This window comes from Phaethon lepturus, unplaced genomic scaffold, assembly GCF_000687285.1.
Source record: "Phaethon lepturus isolate BGI_N335 unplaced genomic scaffold, ASM68728v1 scaffold3586, whole genome shotgun sequence".
In the NCBI taxonomy this organism is placed as follows: Eukaryota; Metazoa; Chordata; class Aves; order Phaethontiformes; family Phaethontidae; genus Phaethon; species Phaethon lepturus.
This window is the reverse complement of record NW_010546801.1, coordinates 86,395-100,032: the sequence shown is the minus strand read 5'-3', so window position 1 is coordinate 100,032 and position 13,638 is coordinate 86,395. Positions and strand designations below refer to the sequence as shown.

The following is a 13,638-nucleotide window of genomic DNA, read 5'->3' as shown; positions in this document are numbered from 1 at the left end:
AAAAAAGTAAGTACACAGCACAAACACAATACTGCTTAAAGGGCTTTTAACCTGTGCAACAATATTGAACTGGCAACTCTCTTTACAACACACTCACATTTTGCTGGCTCAATAGATTGTTTTCCTGCGGAAACAAAAGGTTCATAGTCTTTGAGGCTCTTAAGTTCTTTGCACTTTTGACAACTCAGTCAATATACAATAAAAGGAGTAAAGTAAGCTTGCTGATCTGTAAAAAGAACACTCTGTAATCAGTAGCCCTGAACACATGGATCTAAACATCCACGCTGATAAAGGGCTAAAACCAACTTCACTTTTGCAATTCTGTGAAGATGATTTCTTTTCTCCTTGATTGACTTCAATTATGGTGCTTCATTTCTTATACTAGTATAACCTGAAAAGAGATAATGAGCTGTAAAGCTTTTTCACCCATGAAATTAGTGTCTGTGTACCTCTTTTATTCATGAATTCAAGGACAACAATCGTTTTAACTCAAATTATAACAGCAGTTGCTCTAACTGGATATGTCTGAAAAACACTAAGAAAAAACAGTCGCTCTAACACTAAGAAGACCGCCTTTGCTTAGAAGAACAACACTAAGATGACCGCCTCTGAAACATACGGGTCTCAAATGGACATTGAACTGTAAATAGAGAAATGGCCAATGCTTCATCAAATAGATTTAAAGTATGAAAGTACAATATAGTAGACTATTTTATATTGGTCTAAAATATTTAGTATATTTTTAAGGAAGCAGTTCACAGCTGCTATTTAAGAAAAATAAACTCAGAAAGGTCTTCTCTGATGGATGCCAGTTTGCATATCTCTCATCAACTCAGGTGTCCACATTAAATTTAGTATTGGAGATAAGTTAGTTAGAGAATCCTGAAAGATTAATGTTCCATAAAATAACTGGAAAAGTATGCAATCAACAGATTCCAGTCATTCAAAGAGGCAGCTTTTCAGCCATCAGAGAAGTTCACAACCATATTCACGCACTGCCTAAGCTAGGAACAAAAACATTCACAAGGAAGGAAAAGTATACGCAGACTATGTTTGTTACACAATTGTTACTTAGAACACTGGAATACTTGTAGTTCAACTACTGAGACAACAAAGCCCAAACTGAACCCCTCTATTTTTGATGATATCTAGTATGGTAAATATTGTCTATGCTCAGAGTGTATTTTCAGTTACCTGTGAAGGAACATGAAACAACTCCAGCATTTAAAAATCTGATAGGAAGTTACTTATCCTACACTGAGCTTTATCCAATTTTAAGCAGATTATGAAGTCTTTTAGGTAAGACTTTCAGCAAAATTAAGTATTTTGCATTTGGTCATACAGCAAATCTGAGGAAAGTATGTTCTCATAACTCCAAGTAACACGTTAGGAGTCATCCACCTCTGTTTTGCAAGTGAAAGCATGTTCTTCTGAATGGAAAAGAATTTAAACACATGGGTAGGCTTGGTCACCAGGAAACTCAGTAACAATAAATTTGGATTCAAAGGAGAGGAAAGGAAAGATTCACACAGAAGACTGCAAGAACACAGAATTATAAAAATCTCTAATAACGATGCTTAGCTTACAAACTAACTGATGGAATCAATAACCTGAAAAAGACATCTACTATTTATATTGTACTTTAATTTTAGCAGCTCCAAACAAAGTATTTGTGCTGAAAATAGAGGGGGGAATCAGCTTTTCCCCTAGCCTGTATAGTCACAAAACAATTCTACAGAAGAACTTTAAGTAAAGTGGGAAGCAACTATTTAAATACCGAATCTATAAATCAGCATACATGATTGCAGGTATTCTGGGCTGTGTAAGCTGTTAAAAGTAATTAAAAATACCCTACGGGATCATTACTAAACCGAAGTATAATAATAGTGTCCTCTTACATGCAGATACAAGACAGTAATAATGCATTACAAAATAATTCAATCTTCTAAACACCTAACCATCCTCTCAAAATACAACCTCGAGAAGATAAGCTTTGTTGCATTCATGTCTTTAATAAGTTCAGGATATTCTAAGGCTTAGAAAGAAGGAATAATTTCCACAGATGAAAGCTGACAGGAAAATTCAGTCCTCAGACCTTAATTAACATTACAAGAAAAACTCAGTTCCTTAAAATTTCATCTACAAACCAACACATTCAGTGCAGACTACTAAGTCAGCATTTCATACTCATTTAGAGGTAACGCTGTTAAAATCAAGGCATCTCATACATACTGGTCTCATCTTGGAAAAGACTTTGGTTGTTGCCTGAAGTGTCATCAGCAATACAATCCAGAGATCGTCATGAGATATGTGCAGACAAGACTACAAGTATGATTCTTATAAATAAAATTCTAAACCCACCCATTTACTGCCCTTGAAATGGATTGAGTCCCCAACCCTTATGACAGTGAAATGGCATTTTTGTCTATTTTACTGTAACATGTAATTTCATGCTAAAATTTTACTATTCAAATAATCACAGGAATTAGCATTTATCTCATAGATCATATATTCAGTCAGCTTTTGCAATCAATACTCGTATCTATATATGTACATATGTGTGATCATAGATATTGCAGTGGTAATTCTTGTGTCCCCATTAAAATGTTTGGGTAGTTCATTCAGGGTTTGAAAGGAAGAGGCAGACACTGATTTACAATCGAGCATAAAGAAATCATTCAAATCAGAGCAGAGATGACAAAAATTTAAAAATGTTAGGTATTTTTCAAAGCAACTATAAAAAACCCCACTCAATATCATGCAAGGCATGAATCTGGCACAATTTAGGTACAAGACTGGTGGCCACTGTTATTTTTCCTTGTCCTATTTGACTGACTGGGAACAAGATCAGACAGGAGATATATGCGCAATTCTTCTGTTCACAATGCAGCTCCCCTAGTTTATACCACCAAAAAAGCACAGATGACTTTGTAGAAAAATGAGATTTTACCCACCCTCAATAAAGAGAAGGAATCTGAAGCCTACATAATGTTATACATAAAGGTGTAAAATCTTAACTCTGGTACTCTACAGTTTCTCTCCCTCTGGCTCACCTAACAATAAGCACAATTGAGCTTTTGGTACTAAAACATCTGTAGTCTTAAAATCACATTGTAGTTGTTAATTGCTATTAAAGAAGGTGAGCCTTATCACTGTCAGTGGTTTACCTAATCAGCTGTAATCTTTTTTTTTCTTATGGGCTTAGTAGGATGTTGTTCTTAAATTTACAGCCAGGAATATAGAGCTCTCAAAGCCAAAGGGAAAGCAAATGTAACATTAAAACTGAAAAAGCTTTAGGAAACTTTCTGAAAAAGTTATTTTCCTAATTACCTTCTCTTAAATGAAAAATTCTGACCATACTTAAAGCTGCACTCAGACTATACCCATAGGAACTCCTGTGTTTAGCTCGGTTCTCTGCTAGTGCAAGGAGATACATCATCAATTACTTTTATAAATAACTGAGTTATATTTTAAAAGACATTATATTTTGTGCTTCTATTCTCATTGCTGTACTGGTTAGAAACCTTATGGTGATTTCTAGCATATGGCGCTTGTACTCACTTCATATGCTGACAATGTCCTCAAAGATAAGCAGTTGTTTTCTCTCTCATTAAAGTTTACTGACATATTCACAGCAAGCAACCATATGCTCCCTCAGTCTTTATGTTTATAGGATCAGCAAGTCAGCTTTTTCTGTATGACAGGTTCATGTTTTTGCATCTGTCATACTTTGAAGAATGTCTTTCTGAGAAATTATTTTCCTGCATTACCTTCTCATAACACATCTCACTGAAACTGCACCACTGAATACAGTCCTGAATTCCAAGCAGTTATTTATTAATTTTTGACCAGGAATGTCAAGTTATGCTTCTTTTCCACTTACTAAATTCTTACTGAATTCCTTCTACCCAGTGGGTTTTTGCTCCTATAGTCCTCATGATCCTCATTAAAACCTGAGACAGAGCTCTTTCTTAATTTTGGGGCCATATCAGATTGTTTTAATTTCTACCTGATCCTTGTTACTTAGTAGTTGTTTTTCTTAGCAGGATTTCCACCTGTTCTGAACTTTAAAATATAGCTTCAAATATCAATATAAGTGTCACGGTTTAGCCCCAGCCGGCAACTAAGCCCCACGCAGCCACTCACTCACTCCCCCACAGTGGGACTGGGGAGAGAATCTGAAGGGTAAAAGTGAGGAAACTCATGGTTTGAGATAAAGACAGTTTAAAAGGTGAAGCAAAAGCCCCACATGCAAGCAAAGCAACACAAGGAATCCATTCCCCACTCCCCATGGGCAGGCAGGGGTTCAGCCATCTCCAGGGAAGCAGGGCTGCATCACACATAATGGTTTCTTGAGAAGACAGATGCCATCACTCTGAGCATCCCTCCACCCCTTCCTTCTTCTTCGTCCCAGCTTTATATACTGAGCATGACATCATATGGTATGGAATATCTCTTTGGTCAGCCTGGGTCAGCTGTCCTGGCTGTGTCCCCTCCCAGCTTCCCGTGCATCCCCAGTCTCCTTGCTGGCAGGCCAGCATGAGAAGCTGGACTGTCCTTGACTACTTAGCAACAACTCCAAACATCAGTGCATTATCAATATTTTCTCACCCCTAATCCAAAACACAGCCTCACACTAGCTTCTATGAAGAAAATTAACTCTATCCTCGCTGAACAGGACAATAAGTTAGTATTTTCAGGCCTCACACTATAGTCTAAATCCCTAAGATCCTTATCCCATTGAATTTCACTACTTTACTCCATTATATTCTATTAACTTTGTTAAAATATCTACTTTGAAATGGAGATGCAGAGTTAGTTCTGCTGACCATTAAATTAAACCTAAAATGAATCAAAATCTGTCTCTCAGGCTAGGTTTCTTTTCTCTGACCGATTCTTTCACGGATTCCTTACTGTTTTCCAAACCAAAGTAACACCATGTCTTGCCAATTTGGTGACAATGAAGTGAAGCAATGGTGTGGGCAATTACACTGGGATATAACTCACTCATACAATATTCTTAATATTTGCTCTCAATTTTCTATCTGGGTAGTTGTAACACAAAATGCTACAGGATTTAAACTTCTTATAGTATTGCAGAACAGTCTATACATGTTTCCAGAATTAACTTGAACGAACACTTACTATTCTCTCCTGAAGTAACTTCCATCTGAAATACTGCTAATACTGTGTCTTAGCAGCACATCATTAAATACTTCATCATTCTACTACTACTTTGCATTCCTTTGCAGTCTACCATAACATTACTAAACAAGGCCAACCACCACCTTTGACGCTAGCTTTCTCAAACAGTAACATGAAAAAGAACCTATTCTTATTCCTTCTACCATCAGTGATAATCAATTTTAACTTCTGTTTCTTAAATAACCTCTAACAAAAGTTACCTACATGAATCAGATATTGAGTGTGTAACACAAAACCACCTTCGTGCATAGAAGCACTAAATCCTGTTGGATAATTTTTTTTTTTGAGTAAGAGTGTACAAACACAGAGAACACCAACTACTCCTCCTTTCATCACACACTTCTGTCTTGCTAAGTACTCACTACTTAAAACTGAAATAAATTTTTCTCATAACGCACCTTTAGGGTCAGCCTCACAACATTACACTCCTGCAGAGGGTTCAGTTTCAGCGTTTCTCCCAGGTTACTACAACCTGATGTTTGATGCTGCATTTCACAGCAAACACAGACACCATCACTGTCGAATTTAATCTGTGGAGAGGAAAAAAAAAGGTCAGAGAAAGTATAAATCAACAGAAAAAATTCTAAGTATAAACCAACTTCCCAAAAATTATGTTTACACTTATTGTGACAGTAATGACTACTAAACGCAAAATGAAAAATCTCTGTGCAGAATCCCCTGAAGCAGAATGTCTTCCATTAGCTAACATAAGCTATAAAAACATTAAAATACAGAAAAAGGGTACAATACCAAAAAGGAATCACAGAATCATTAAGGTTGGAAAAGATCTTTAAGATCATCAAGTCCAACCATCAACCCCACTAAACCATATCCTGAAGTGCCACGTCCACATGTTTTTTGAACACTTCCAGAGACAGTGACTCCACCACCTCCCTGGGCAGCCTGTTCCAATGCTTGACCACTCTCTCCATAAAGAAATTTTTTCAGAATATCTAGTCTAAAATTCTCCTGGCGCAACTTGAGGCCATTTCCTCTCGTCCTATTGTTATCGTTATCTTTTACACCTCTTTTTGAAAAAAAATTGCTTTACGGGGGAGATGAAACCAGGGTAACTCAACTGAATAAACATCAAATCATACCCAATGGAGAAAGAAAAAAAAAAAAAGAAAAAAGTCCAAAAACACCTGAAGCAGTCATAATCACCAATGTGACCTATACTTACACATACATGGAAAAATAATTACAAAAAGAAACCATGACAAATACTTAAGAAAAGAGAACACAGCATGAAGAAAAAGTGGAGGAAGTAAGAGGTACGTGTCATCTCATATGTATTTTTACTTTGGAAAAGGTTTGCTCTCTATTTTCCTATGTTCAGTTTGTCTTGAATACAGTAAGCATTCAGTGTTGTTACATTTTAAAAATCATTATGCATTCTATTCTTCAAAGACTTGCATTAAAGAATGGCTTGCTAAGAGTATTGAACCTTGATCATTCTCAAAAAGTAAATGAAAGTTAAGATATTTATGAGTAATTCTAAAATGAGCCCATTCAGCTCAATGAAAACATTCGTTATACTGATTCCGACTTCCTCATTTAAAAAACAAAAAACAAAAAAAACCCACCACAGAAAAAAACACCCCCCCAAAAAACCCATAGAAATGTTTATTTTTCTGCTTCCCCCCAAAAAAGATTTTTTTTAATGAGCCCATTCAGCTCAATGAAAACATTCGTTATACTGATTCCGACTTCCTCATTTAAAAAACAAAAAAACAAAAAAAAACCACCACAGAAAAAAACACCCCCCCAAAAACCCCATAGAAATGTTTATTTTTCTGCTTCCTCCCAACAAAGATTTTTTTTTAAAGCCAAAATTTAACCCTGTACATGTTTTTACCTAGCCTCTTCATATGAACTGTCATTGCTTTAAATTTTCTCAATTGGGTATTTCTATGCTTTCTGCATTCCTATTTTTGCAGGTTATTTAAAGGGCTAACAATGGGATACAATACTTCTCCAGGTCACTAGCTGCAATTCAATCCGGGTTAGTGTTGAAAAAAGTAATTAGTATCACATGGGAGTTCCTTGAACTATGAGTTTAAATATATCAGATCCCAGGTTTCTATATGCCAATAATCAGTAGTAAGAAGGACACTCAGGAGAAACTTCCATGGCTTTTCATGTAAAGAATAAAAGATTCAGTGTACCATGCAGGCATAGTCCATCAGCCCTGTAATTCCTCCAAGTAAAGATGGTAGCACAGTGGCTGGATGGTGAGAGATCCAAATCACCATGTTTTTTACTCTTCAAAAAAAGAAAACAAAACTTGCAGACATACACTGCAAAAATTTTGCTAATGCAAATATGCATTTACTATTTTAAATTGAAATTCTCCCTAGGATGTTCATTTCCTGAACAAAGACAGATAGCAGCATCCCTTGTAGAATTAGCTCACACAGCCTTATACCTAGGATGTTCATTTCCTGAACAAAGACAGCCAGCCTCATTTCAACAGAGTATTTTCTTACTGCTTAAGACCTTGAAGAATGTTTAAATTGTTCACATAATCTTAATGGCTACATATTTATATATATGTTTTTTTTACTGTCACTCCTATCAGGCTTATCTAGTACTCTCTGCTTACATGCTGGCGACCACAACAGCAGTTGGAAAAGCAGAAGAGTCCATTAAAAAAATATAATAAACTTTACCAGATGAGATGAAGATGAATGAACGCTTGCCATATACAGTGATGAAGGCACACTCAGGGCAGAATGCTCTCAGTGGCCTTCAATTCCTGAGACTCCAGACTGCCCTCTATCCAGTATAATTTGTAAAAAGGCTTTAAAAAACATCTGGGTATGTATATGATACCGTCTCCCATATACTCAAAGGCAGCACTGGAAATAATTGTCTATGGCAACTCACAGACATTGGTCATACTCAAAGCCATAGACACTGTAAAAGAAACAAAGAAAAAAAATAATAATTTCAGCACCTTCATAATAGTTGTGTTATGTCTAATTAGCATACAATTTAATTCACAAAACTGCTTTAAAAATTTCCAACATTGTTTTTTTTTTCAATTCCTGTAATCTTATAATACCTTATTTTAAAAAGTTAAAGGTCTAAGCAAAACCCAGTTACATGGTTTATGATCAGATAACCTCACCTCTTCAAGTCAATGGAAAATACAAAGCACTAAATGCCACTGGGGAGGTCTTGCTCCTGTACCTCTGTGGAAATGGTGTCAACTGTTAGATAAATGCTACAGAGGAAGTTTGAAACTTGCACTTTAAATTTACACCTGTGTCAAATTCAGTGGCCAGAATGCTACAGCACACCTTCAATACCAGCACCAGGCACAGAGCAAATCAATAGTCTTCAGCTGCTAAAAACGTTTTATAATGAGGAAAAGGGACTTCAGACAAAGCTATCTACTGCAATATCATTTATTCTCTGACTCATGCTGACCCTGTTCAAGAAAAGATAGTCACTGACTCATGATGGGATGTATTTGACATTTCCCAGGTCTACTTTTATCTCATGTAATGAACAGGTGTCACAGAAATAAGGCTAAAAAGAGAAATACTTTCTCAGTCAAGATTCCCCGTCTGTGAGAGATTCTCGATTCGTTCTGAAAAATGTTTCACAACTTTGTACTTCCCAGTAAGTCTCCCATTCATTCAATTCTTAAAAATAGTTAAAAGAGAATGGTTTACATGAAAGTTCCTGCAGAACATAGGGACATCTTAAAAAACAGAGCATATTCAAAACCATCGAAGATTTGCAACCAGACTGCAAAACAAAACTCTACTTTAATCTTAGACATACATTTTTTGAGAGCTTTTAACAATTTGCCCCTTTGTGCACCTTTTCCTTCAAATGTTTATGAAGTGACATCTTTGCTAACATTTGTTTTTGTAATGGGGAGCAGTACAAAAGGCTGAGCATGTCATTGCATTCATGCTTTCAACAATACAGCAACTAAAAGCAGCTTTGAGCCCTCATGCTCCAGAATGCTCATTCCCTGCCCTACTGCTGTCTCACACTTGTGCAGACAGGATCAAGAATTCATACAGCTATCTTGCAACCTAAACACTGTCAAAACTAACTTTTCTTATTTTGTGTAGGAGTGGTTAATTTTTAGTCCAGATCAGACTTCAAATGCCATCCACTGTGTGGGTTCATAAATACAGACAGTGGCACAAACACCAGAGCTCCCATCAGTACAGGAAGAAGGAGCTGGGATTACTCCTTCCAGTTGCAGGACTGGTGTTTGCCAGCCTCAGACACAATTACATCAGCAGTGCCTCCATAAATGTATTCTTTCTCTTCTCTCTGCTGTGTTTAAATCTCTTTTTGGTTGGCAGAGCTCAAGAATAAAGCATCATTCACTTCATCCTCTGCACATACTCCCCACCATCACTTTTCTTGTATATGTTTGCATTCCACTTTGTGATTCTTACTCATGCTAGTAAACATAGTCAATAATCACAGTATAGTTTGTGTACTTTCATATTTATGGCAGTTGCACAGTAAACCCTCATCCAAATCATATTTAAGATTTCAAACATCAGCTTGAGCTGCCTACATGCATAAATTGTCTTTTAAGTTTATTTTGTCTTGCCAAAAAGCAGTACTGTTACTTCAGAAGTTATAAAAACCATTGAAATCTGACTTCCATGTAGCAGAGGGTCAAAAAAGTAAAGGACACTCCAAGAAAAAAGAACAAAGAGAACTTCAGACTTATCAAAACTTCATACATACACAGAAAGGCCCCTATGTTACAATACAGTAAGAAAACTGTGCACAGACCAAACTTTTTTAATGCGTAACAATTCATCAAGTTCTGTCTAGGTATTAAAGGTGTCTTAACAAAGAAGAAATTACTGCTGGATGCACACACATTCTCAACAAAAAAGTAAGTTCGGGATGAAGTTAAGTGTTACTTTGCATTCTACCCTTTCGCTATCACAAATTTAAAACTTCTACTAAAAGTAGTAGTAGATTTTACTTTTTCTTCTAAATCAAAAAAGTTGATTTAGAAATTCATAAATTTCTATGAGTTTCTAAACCCTGGGTTTTTTATAGGGAACATAAAAACAGCAGGACAAAATTTCAAAACAAAATATAAAAGTTAAGAAGTTGAAAATATGGCAGTGAAGTGCAAGAAAGCCTCACTGATATGTTTAGGGGAAAGAACTTTAGTCAATTATCACAGTCCATGTAAAGAGAAAGAGCAGGACGATCCAGTAAGGAATAAAGTTGAGTGGTAGGGAAATGCCAAGAGAAAAAACTGACAAGTGAATAAGAACAAAAAAGTACATATATTTTCCTGGAATCTTAGAAATTGCTCTTCCATGTGCGCAGAATTGAACGTGGCTACAGCACAAAATAGAATACAAAGAAACCTCAGTTCTGAAACTGGGCTATGCCGTTCATCTCTATGTGAACCTGCACTTGCTTTGCTTCTCCTTGTTTTATCTATTCCAGCTAAACATAAATCAGGGAAATAGGAGTCTTCCTTTATATGCTACCATAACCACAGGACAATTTCAGCTGCACAACTGAAAAATAAATTATAAGCCATCTTTCTCTACAGAGAAAGACACTATCACTACTCTTCTGAAAAATAAGCAGCTGTAAATCTGACTAAAACTAGAGCATATATTTTTTAAATGGATAAGCAACTTAAAAGAAGACAGGTAGACCCAGTAAAGACAAATAAGTCTAAGAAATAAAATATCTCTAACAAAATTCTGTCTTGTGCAGTAATAGAATATAAATTAAAATACACAAATTGTTCTACCCTCATATGTTAAGCACAACTTTTAGAGATTCATTTTTTTAAAAAGTAATTCGTATGACAGAAATGTTTCTCATACACACTAAAGCTGTTCATTAATGTGTGTAACTGCTCTGTACACATCCTACTCTCACCAACTTACAGCAGTATCTTAAGGTTTTTGGCTGCAGGATCTGCAGCTAATCATGGGGAAAAAATTCCAATTAAATTTTCATAACATGTCATTAAAGCTACTGGTATTTTTTTGTTCCTCGGTGTTGTATGTTGCTAAGCTGCAGGATAAAGAGCACAAATACTGAATTCACAAAACTCCACCAAAATGTTAACATACGGTAAGCACGTTTTTCATATTCACACAAAGCATGTATTATGGAACCTACCATAAATCCTCAGTGTTTAAAGCAAAGTAAGATGCTTGTGTCTCATTCTTTTTCTTCAAACAACTACTCTACATGTGAAATGCTTCTGAATTTAAACTCCACAATACAGTAGATAGTATTACCACTTTTAAAGCCATACGTTCAGCATGAATGAGCTTGACAGAAATACTACTAAGAAGACAGAATTTGTTTTAACTTGACTTTTGTAATGTACTGTGCTTGGAAATTTACTGGTGTATTTTTGTCTGGTACAGTTAGATGGGCTGTTAACCACATCTCAAACTGCATGTCTACAAAAGCTGGGTTTTAAGATCTAGAGTTGCATCACCATAAAGTAAATTTCTATCTGAGAAGGCAAAAAAAGGATTTAGAGCTCTCCAATCATGTACATCCTAGTACCTTTCAAAATAATATGAAATGTTTCAGCAAATATTACAACTTAGTTTTATTAAATATATTGTGTGCAAAGGGAAGCCTGAAGAGTTTTACTGGACAAAAACCTTAGAACAAAGAAGGAAAACAATGGCTGAATAGAAGATGTGAACAAGAATTTTAGGGAGCTATCTGTTGGCATTAGAGAGAAGAATGTCCTTTCTCTCTATCATTCAAATCAATGTCTTGAGGTACGTATGTGCACATTTTCCCAATACTTAATGAATCCCTATGAGTACATATTCATACTGTTCAAACAGTTTGACTGGTCTACTGACAGATTATACTAAAAAGAGTACTGACGCATATCCATAAACATTCTCCAGTCCTTTTGTCAATCCTTCAATTTAATGTCATTTGTTTCCTGAATTTACTGGGGGGTGGGGGTGGGGAATCCTAGTTTCATTATTTACTTTAAATCAGAGATTTCAGACATGAGTTTAGTTCTGTAGATATCTTCATAGGTTTATGTCAAAAAATATATTAGAGGTCAATGTATATGTACTTCTCTCCTGAGATAAAAACATAAAGACTTTAGGTATACTGTACCTTTTAATAATTTCGGGCATGCTATATCATGATAAGTTTTATTATTCTGTATTTTATTTAATACATGTAACGTACATCTACTTTGGAAATTTAAAAAAAGAACTAATTTAGGTTGGCAAATAAAATATTACACACACATACCAAAACATAACTATGAGTACATTTGTGAAATACACTGGATGTATAAGGAGCTAATGGATGAAATCCTGACACTGCTGACATCAAATAGTAATCACTGCGTTGCTTTGATGTGGCCTGTATTCCACCCATTCTGTTTAAGCGTCACTTGTACCATGACACTAAGAAGCACATCTTTCTAATATTACAACTTACTTTTTGAGGTGACAGAACACTGTAAATAAATTAGCACTTTAACTCTCAAACTTTTCCCAACATGAGCCTACAGATGGCTCTCCTAAACACATATTGTTTTGAAAAGTAAAGAAATATGTGTATAAAATCCAAACAAATGAAAAATAAATTCCATTGCCCTTTATAAGAGACTTGCTTTTCATTACTCACCAACTGGCATCCTTCCAGGGATCTTACCAGCTGAGCGTTCTGACAAGAGAGAATGGAACCAGCCAAGTTCAGCATTACGCACACTGCAGACAGCAGCATGAAAAAGGTTATCTGGAAAAAAAACCAAACTGCCTATTATTATTTAGTGCGAGAGGCAAACAAGAAAGAAGTGTCATTTAGAGATTCAAGAACTTCTAGCCTGTCATACAATTACATGGATGGCAATGTTGTACACATTTTAAAGAAGAAAGCAGAATACTCTTTAGTCCGGTAACATCCTGAGTCTCTCTCTATATGAGAAAGCTAAATCAAAACTAGATTGACTAATATCTCTTTTCCTCCAGCCTTGTCAGCATCATCCATTTATATCCCACTTCTATCACATGCTCTGAAAATTTAAAGGGTTTTATGAATGAGCAACTATTAACAAGTAATATTTGAAAAAAGTATTTTTATAATCAAGAGTAGTCTTAAAACAATTAAATCCCTCTTGATAAGGATATGGGTGTCCTAAAGAAAAGTATTTGTGTGTATTATGCATCATGAGTTTGTACAAGTTGGGGGAAAAAAGTGAATAAAATTCTGTGTGTATATATGTAACTACTTAGTTTTTAAAAAACAATTATAATTTAAGCAGCAATGTCCATATCAATTACCCATTGTGTTACTTATGCCTTTCCCTGCTTTTCATAATAAGTCAAAACAATCATTAACTTGATTGCATCATCTTAACTACAATTTTATTGGTTTAAATGTAAAAATGTGGCCCAGTGTGGGCAG

General features: G+C 35.5%; 1 protein-coding gene across 1 annotated transcript in view; it reads right to left on the bottom strand.

Annotated features, from left to right (window-relative positions):
• LOC104622586 (protein FAM189A1-like) overlaps nucleotides 1-13,638 on the bottom strand; it is an 82,016-nt gene that overhangs the window by 36,187 nt on the left and 32,191 nt on the right. Inside the window, exons 2-3 of the mRNA XM_010289420.1 lie at nucleotides 12,859-12,969; nucleotides 5,604-5,735 (exon numbers count right to left, since the gene is read on the bottom strand). Of these exons, the coding sequence (XP_010287722.1) occupies nucleotides 5,604-5,735; nucleotides 12,859-12,957 (231 nt within the window). The 5' untranslated portion in view covers nucleotides 12,958-12,969. The remainder of the gene's footprint in view (nucleotides 1-5,603; nucleotides 5,736-12,858; nucleotides 12,970-13,638) is intronic.